General features: G+C 33.5%; 1 protein-coding gene across 1 annotated transcript in view; it reads right to left on the bottom strand.

The window, feature by feature from the left end:
- LOC106458076 (transmembrane and TPR repeat-containing protein 2-like) overlaps window positions 1–8,954 on the bottom strand; it is a 266,838-nt gene that overhangs the window by 6,452 nt on the left and 251,432 nt on the right. Inside the window, exons 8-13 of the mRNA XM_022384204.1 lie at window positions 7,964–8,086; window positions 7,027–7,105; window positions 3,616–3,737; window positions 3,138–3,219; window positions 1,926–2,040; window positions 466–529 (exon numbers count right to left, since the gene is read on the bottom strand). Of these exons, the coding sequence (XP_022239912.1) occupies window positions 466–529; window positions 1,926–2,040; window positions 3,138–3,219; window positions 3,616–3,737; window positions 7,027–7,105; window positions 7,964–8,086 (585 nt within the window). The remainder of the gene's footprint in view (window positions 1–465; window positions 530–1,925; window positions 2,041–3,137; window positions 3,220–3,615; window positions 3,738–7,026; window positions 7,106–7,963; window positions 8,087–8,954) is intronic.

Below are 8,954 nucleotides of genomic sequence, written 5' to 3' on the forward strand. Positions count from 1 at the left end.
ACTCAGTTAATGATTGACAGTGTTAAACATTCACATTAATGAATGACACTGTTAAGCACTCAGTTAATGAATGATATTGTTAAGCATTAAGTTAATGAATGGGACTGTTAAGCACTCAGTTAATTAATGACACTGTTAAGCACTCAGTTAATGAATGACACTGTTAAGCACTCAGTGAGTAAATGACTCTGTCAGGCATTCACTTAGTGAATAGCACTGTTATATACTCAGTTAATGATTGACAGTGTTAAACATTCAATTAATGAATGACAGTGTTAAGCGCTCAGTTAATGAATGACAGTGTTAATCACTCTGTGAATGAATGACACTGTTAAGCACTCAGTTAGGGAACGACACTGTTAAGCCCTCAGTTAATGAATGGTGGTGTTAAACATTCACAACACTAACCGTTTGTACGACATATTCTCAAATTGAACATTTCTTATGGTAAATCTAAAATCTTACCTTTGGACGTAGCTTGACAGCTAAATGGTAATAATTTTCGGCTTCTGCATTTCGACCAGCCTGCCTAAACGTAGAAATATATGAAACATAAAATCATTATTTTAGTTTCAGTCACAGCTAATTAGAAATGCAGAATCACAAATATCGCATGTAAACAAACTTAAAAACCATAAAAAATATAATGTTTAAACAACAGATAATATAATTTCTTTCGTAGTTCCTTAAAGTTGTATATTATTTATTTTTCAATATCTTCTCTTGCATGTACGGTAGCAGATATAACAACAATTATAACTGTTCACTCTAATTTCTCAAATTCAGTTGAACATTCATATATACACTAAGTGTCAATTTATTATATAGTTTTTCCAACGGTGATGTCGTTAAAAGTTCTGAATTTTCGTGCAATAATGGAAAATTACTTAATGCCTTTAGGTTTTGTTTGTTTGTTTTTAATTAAGCACAAAGCTACACAAGGGCTATCTGTGCTCTGCCCACCACGGGTATCGAAACCCGGTTTCTAGCATTGTAAGTCCGCAGACATACCGCTGTGCCACTGGGGGGCAATGCCTTTAGGTAATGTTAATTGTGTCGTGACGAAGAACACATATTTAAATGTTACTGAACCACGTATATACATTGTACACCAAAAAAAACTGTATCTGAACCAATAAGTATACATATGATCTCACATTTTATTGGAGCAGTAAACAAAAGACTGCGAACTAATATTTCAAACTAGGTCGTCTTACATATAATAATTTCACATCAACCAAATGAAAGCAGGTTCCAGATATCTCTTCTATTTGTTCTAGGGGGGTTGGTGGTGAACAAAATGAAGATATTCTACTGTGTTTAACAGTAAAAGTGATATCACGAATGGAATAACAAGAAGTAAAATAACAATGTTGCTTATTTTATTTTTATCCCTTAGAAACAGAGTTATTTCTACAAGGTGTGCTATTTTCCAGAACGGTAGTAGAAAAATTATTAAAATCCCCAAGTTCCCATCCGCACTGAGAAATGGAACCGTTCCACCAAGAAAATTATCCACGCACTAAGCCTTTCTCCTTTACGACTTTCTTGACAGAATAATAACATACTACTGTATGCCTCGTCTACGTGATATACGGCCTTAAATTACTTCTGTAATTCTAACGTAAAATGTCATAACGAGTCCAAAAAAAAAAGAAAAAAAGATTATTCATTAATCCAAATATTATGAAAAACTGGTCATTCATATTCAAGCTAGGTTCAAATGCACTTAAATTTTTTTCTTATGTAGTAATTTAGATTAAAATAACTTTATACTGCATCTAGATATGAACAGATTCGTGAATACTAAAATATAATGAGTGAAATTACACTAGGATGGTTTATAACACAGAATTGTTACATTCTAAAATGTAAACTTGTTCTATCACGAACTTTTTTTTCTGACAAAAATAAAAGATATTTACCTTAAGGTATTGGCAGCGTTGAAAACAATTTCGTACTCTTCAGGGGATAGCTGAGCAGCACGAAGGTAGGTTTCAGCAGCTTCGTTATGGCGCTCTGATTCTGATAAAAACTGGCCTAAAAAGCGAGAACAGCAGACTTTGTTAAAACGCCAAAAACAAAGTACTGCTAATATTTTCTTGAAGAGAATAGAGGCAACGAACCTCCAAAAACTGATAAAGAAATTAAAAGCGTAAAGCTCCAAAACAGTTTTAAAATTAGTAAAGCCAGTGTTTTTTAAATTGACAAAACAAATAACACTCTAGAACATTTAACTAAATGTAACGTTTTCAATCAAAAATGTTATTTAATAACTTAACTTAAAAAATTCGGGCAAATCTGACCAGAAAATAATATTTGTTGTGATCTTTGAAAAAAAAAAGCCCTGAAAAAAGGAATAATTATTGCAAAAACAAATATGCAATAGAAACTTTGACGGAGAATATGATAAAACACTGATCTGAGTATTATGAGAATATATAACATAGGCGAGAAAGAAGTACATATAGTTTTAAGTGAAAAGTGTGTGTGAGTAATTTCTAATAGTTAAATACTTATACTAATTTGATATTTTCAATCTGAGCGGTACCTTGTTCAACATATAGGCTGAGCGGCCAGATCAGAGACACTCTTAGCATTGGGGCATAGCCATCCCTTATTTAGAACTGCTGAGAAGCTAACCAGTCAGCACCAGCCACCTATGCGCGTACTCTTAAACTTATGGTGGGATTTAATGTTACAGTTATAGCTCCTCCTCGCACATTGCTGAAAAAGGAGTCTGTTCACGGGTATATCACAAATGAAACCTTGGACATTATAATACGCAGCCCGATACGCACACTCGCGTCATTTGTAAGGTACACTTAGCATAATGCTGGTAAACACTCGCGTCATTTGTAAGGTACACTTACCATAATGCTGGTAAACAATCGCGTCATTTGTAAGGTACACTTACCATAATGCTAGTAAACAATCGCGTCGTTTGTAAGGTACACTTAGCATACTGCTGGTAAACACTCGCGTCATTTGTAAGGTACACTTAGCATACTGCTGGTAAACACTCGCGTCATTTGTAAGGTACACTTAGCATACTGCTGGTAAACACTCGAGTCATTGGTAAGGTACACTTATCATAATGCTGGTAAACACTCGCGTCATTTGTAAGGTACACTTACCATAATGCTGGTAAACACTCGAGTCGTTTGGTGCAATAGATTTAGCCTTTAAAAACCATTGTTCTGCTTCTAAAAGTCGGTTCTGTAAAAAAAAAAAAGACAAAATATTCAACTTAGTGTTATGTGTGCTGTTTAAGATGTTTTCGTTTTTGAAATTGTTATATTATATTCATATAATCGGTACTTAATGTTTCCTAACACAAACACGCATGAAAATATTATGTCAAAATATTATACGTATTTTAGTCTTTGAAGCTTATTTTCTAAGTTTAGGTCTTATTTTAAATCGAAGAATTGGCGAGTTTATTACCTCTTTTATTATATATATATATATTGCTTTTGCAAAATAATTCGTGGATATTCCAGTTCTTACATCATGCTTACTGTATTGTGCTTGAATGGCTAATAATTAAGCTAGTTATGATATTTTGCCCACCTACCCTTTTATACTATGTCGCCAATAGGCGGCGCTCCTTACCCATTTAGATAATAATTTCGCATATGTAAGATGTGCTGGAACGTGATCCGGTTTTACTCGTAGGGCTTCTTTGTACCACTGTTCAGCGTCAACGAACTTTCCGAGCTTGAAAAACGCTTCGCCTACAAACAAAAGCCATTTGATGCTGGTATAAAAGCAAGTTTTAATCAAGAAAAACCTAAAACTAAGATGAATAACTATTGTTCCTTTACTTGTCAGGCGAGAAGCCATAGCGGGCATTTACTCTAGCTGTGAACAGACGATTATCAGTGTTTTAATACAGATGAGGCGACTTCAGTTTGCTACACAAAAAAATTTATCCTGCAAAACAGTAATAATAATAAATTAGTTGCAATTTATATAGTAAAACGTATGCATATATCCATGCTAAACTGCATTAAACTTCTCAGCCTTTCGGTGCTACTCAATCAGAGATATAACTTTATTTCAGTGGGAACCTGCTTTTATCAGTTGAGTAGAGTCAACAAGCTAAAATCTATATCTTAATGTTTACACTATTGAACATTAGTGTAAGGGTTTAGTATTAACCTAAATCTCCTAAGCTGGATGAATCTAGTGAGGTACTATTAGGTTTACGGACGAAATTATCCTTACTGGTGAGAGCACTCAACTGTGTTTATTTGTTTCACACGAAGATGCATAGAAACTCTCTGTGCATAAAAAAGTCATCACAAATTTTGAGCTGATAGACTAGAAAACTAGAGGGACGGCAGCTAGTTAACAGCACCGATATTGAACTCTTGGACTGTTCTTGTCTGACCAAATAGTGGGATTTAACAATCGATCTTATAACGTATCCACGGCCACAGGAGCGTTTTTGCAGCAACAAGATATGGCTGAGAGCCGTGAACCCTTGGATTCACAATCAGGCATGCTAACCACTAGGTCAAGCTTAGCATCACTCAACTGTAAAGCAATGCATTATATTAAGTCTTAGTTTTCTTTTATAGTGGAATATCATATTACGTATTTCGGGTCATTTTTAAATACAGCATTAACTTCATTAATTTCTAAAAAAAATTTAGTCGTGACGGATAGAGTTAGCTTACTTTTGATCAGAAGTTACATATAATTTACCAGAACGGAGTTTTTTTTTGGTAGTCTTAAAACGCTTGTAAAATATTCCCTCAGCAATGAACTAGGAAGTGGCGCCACCCTTTGGGAAATTACAAAAGTTATTTAAAATCCTGATATATTATATTTACAATTACTATGCAATATGAAACAAAAAAAATTGAAACTAGATGGTGTCAACACAGATACTGAATTCCTACGTTGTAAAGTTGTAAAAAGAAAATACTGAAAAGCTAGTCAATCTAGGTATAGAACAATAATGTTAAGATAGCATATCATTAATAGAAGCCGAAGAAATTACGACACACACGTTTGGACGTGGCAGAGATTGTTAACGGTGTATTTACAATTAAATATGAAACTGAGTTCATCTCGCATTTCAATAACTAAGTAAATTACACACATGCGTTAATATCGGGCTGATAGTTCACCATGTACAAGCTAGGGATAAACTGGAGGGTAGGAACGTGAGAAACAACCAAATATGTTACACTGTAAAAAGCACATTAATTACTTCAACCATGCACATCTATAAAATACAGTGTGAAAAGTTTCTTTTACATCATATTGAGTTGATCACAGTTAGCGGGCTCACATATTGTCTTATTGCAATAACATATTAGCGCTGAGCTTAAACTGATTTTCTTTGTAACAGAAAATACATCACTAGGGCAACTGAAACTTAAGAAGAAAAAAGGCTTTTTTAAATATGACAGAAAACAACTTCGAGGTTAATATAACAAGAAAAATTAATTATAACAAAGTGAAAAAAAAGCTCATATAATCGTTTCACGATCTTGTAATCCACGTATTTTTACGTAACTACGAAATGTACATTTATTATAATACTCATGTTTTATATGTCCAGAAAACACGCTCGCACCTTACTAACTAAATGCGAATGCATGTGCGCTTCATTTCAAAATATATAAAGAAAAGGTGGATGTAAATATACTTTAGGAGACATTTTGTACAACAACATATTAAAAGCTTATCAAAGTTTTTAAAATGGCCTAACGTTAGATCGTAGAATAATATTATAAGTTTATTTATTGATAGTATTAAGTTTGTTTTAAGTTAAACATAAAGCTACACAATGGGCTATCTGTGTTCTGCCCACCACGGGTATCGAAACCCAGTTTCTATCGTTGTAAGTCCGCAGACATACCGCTGTGCCACTGGGGGGATATTATTAAGTACGATAAAGTTTAGCCCTAACTAAACTAAACCGAAAAACCATACATAAGTTACAGTGTTAATTTATTTCGTTATCGAATTTACGCCGTACTTAATAAAGGCTTAACTAATGTTAGGCCTAAGACAAGTGGACTTATAGATCTAGGTGTCTGCGATTAGAATTATTTTGTATTATTCTAGGAATCCTGTATTCAAAGAACTACTGTTGCAATAAAGATATTAATTTGATCGCAGTTATTTTGTGAGTCTTACCAGTTTACACTAACATAGATCAAATGATATTCAGTAATTTAAGATTTTTTTTTCCAGGTGATGTAATTCTTCTTCGTAATTACCAAGCCAATTTAGGAAAACCAGTCTCTTAGATTTCTTGATTCTGGTGCAGAATGCCTGCCAAGCTCGAAAGTAACGCGAAGAAACGGGTTATAATTGCTAGGAAAGACTTAAAGGTGCAATTCTTTTGGCACCAGTGAGAATATCATTGTAGCTGTTTTGGTTATATGTTTGGTTCTCTTAAGTCCTTTGACACTACTCCTTTAGAAAGTTCATAGACTTATTCCGCTTCTGCATAGGTAAAGTCCCTCCCCTTACCGCATGTAACATGTTCTACTATCAGACCAAATCAGATTTTTGTCATTCAAAAAAAAAAAAATTGAGGTACGTGTGACGCATATTTCAGGTCTTGTCTAATTATTTTGTGTTTATCCAATAAATTCATGAGAAAACAACTTTTTTTTCTTTATTCACAAAACTCAACTCCAACAATGAGAAAACAGGTTTGCTTTTTCACAAAACTCGACTCCAAAAAAACATGCATACCTTTTAATGCTAGTAATAAACGACCTTACAACAACATTTTTTTCTCTCTTTAATTGCACACTTAACGTTTCGCTTTATAGCTTCTTCGGGAGCGTTCCATTAAAACACGGACCGTAACTAACAAGTATAAAGCTTCAGTTGGTTTAAATAATGACTTCTAACTAAATGCGTTACTGATCAAACATATTGAAGTTAGCTTTTAAGTAAATATTTATTCCAGAGGTTTAGGTCATTTTAATATAACGGTGAATTATTCAGTACGGTCACTCAAAACTTATAATATTAAACAACAGTCCTTACCTAACATGTTATAGAGTGACTGAGGTTGATAATGATCAGGCATTTTGTGCATAGCCTCTTGATACACGTCGATGGCTTCCTGTGTATGAAACAAACAAAACAATATCCTACCACATTTCACAGCAAATTTTACGTTTTTTTATATATATATACTTTCACTACCGGTGGAATCCACACATATTAAGTAACTTTTGGTTTTTGCCTATTACAAAACCCGATGTAAAGAGCTGACAAAATAAAGGATGAAATCTCTCATTTTCTGTATAAAATACAGAAGGAATCCCCAGTAGCGATTAATAGAAAAACTGGAATATCTATGGAATTTTAGGGAACATGTGACGAACAAAGTTAAGGGCTTACAAATTTCTTGTTCAGCTGTGGCCATAACGGGTATCGAAACCCGGTTTTTAGCGTTGTAAGCCTTCAAGGCTTACCCCTGAGCCATTGGTAGCAAAATTGGTTTAAAAATCTACTAATAATTCTGGGATTAAAAGTACACTATATATATAAAGCACTGTCGAATATATAACTTTCTGGCGTTTTTACTTTATTTACTTAATCTTAATTTTAACACCGATCATAATGTTGAGTTATTAATCATTATTCTAAACATCTGATTTGTAAGTGACTTAAATAAATTTGTAAATAACAGTCGTTGTTCATGAAAAGTGGTAGTATATATAGCGTCTACTACTGTGTCCGTCGTATCTCAGCTCGCCTGATGAGCATTGGTATTAAGCGAATGGCCCATTTGGCACTGGATATAGTAGATGTAGTGTGGCTGACTTATTATAACATATTCTCCTTTGAATTCATTCAGCGGTCTTAGAATAAAAAAAACAAAAAACATATCGACTGAAAAAAAAGAATAGCGTAGTGTGTTCTTTGTTTTGCTTTTACTTGAAAACATTTAAATATCAAATAGTTTAAAACTCACCTGATATTTCCCTTCATCAGCGTATAAACGACCTAGATTAAAAAGGGCTGATATTTTGGTACTTTCGTGCATTTTTGGATCCTTGAGACCGGCGCTGTCTAACTGGGCACAATGGCGATAGACCTGAACGTACAAACATCATACATAAGAAATGAATAAGTTTGTAAACATTCTTCGCTTTGGATATTTCTAGCACAAAAAGGGGGCAAACGCCCTTGGATATCTGATAAAATATTCAAATTATGATTTGTCGAGGAGTCTTTTCTTAAAATGACTATACTAGAATAGGCACTACAGTATATTTCTTGTTTCAGCCAATATAGTAGTTTAACATTTAGTTGTTGAAACACGTTATATATGTGAACAGATTCAGCTTTGTTTGCATGTAATATATATTATTCAAAATGAAACAAAAATTAAACAATAACCGTACGAATAAGGAATACATTATTACTTTTTCTTCTTCTTCAAACTATTGGATACAAATACTGTCTGCCTTTTCAGAAATATTTTAAGATTGGAGCACTCGCACATAGACATTAAACCTCTAAATATATAAAAGAGGACGTTTGTTTATTTGTTTATTTTGTTCGCTATAGGAAACCAAACGGTTGAGCTTACGAAATTTTAAAATAACTTCATAATAACCAGTTTTTTACAAGAAATGTAATGGTGCTATTTATTTTGTATTTGGTGTAGTATTTGATGACGAAATTGACAATTAATGATTACTGCGCCATTTTTTGTAATAAACATACAAACATAAGCACGTTTTGCACATAGAAAGCGTTATGGCAGATCACCTTGCTGTCAGTTCAGTATTTCCAAAAACAGTTTTCTTTAAACAGTGCTAAGTGATTTCATAAGTGATTTAGTAACGTTGTGAATTCCAAATTATTGTTTAGTGATACAGGTGATTATGCCACCCACGAAACGTCCTTTCTATGGAAAGTCTTATATCGCTAAAAGAATGCAAGCACAAAGAGCAGCT

The sequence above is a fragment of the Limulus polyphemus genome, unplaced genomic scaffold (assembly GCF_000517525.1).
Source record: "Limulus polyphemus unplaced genomic scaffold, Limulus_polyphemus-2.1.2 Scaffold413, whole genome shotgun sequence".
In the NCBI taxonomy this organism is placed as follows: Eukaryota; Metazoa; Arthropoda; class Merostomata; order Xiphosura; family Limulidae; genus Limulus; species Limulus polyphemus.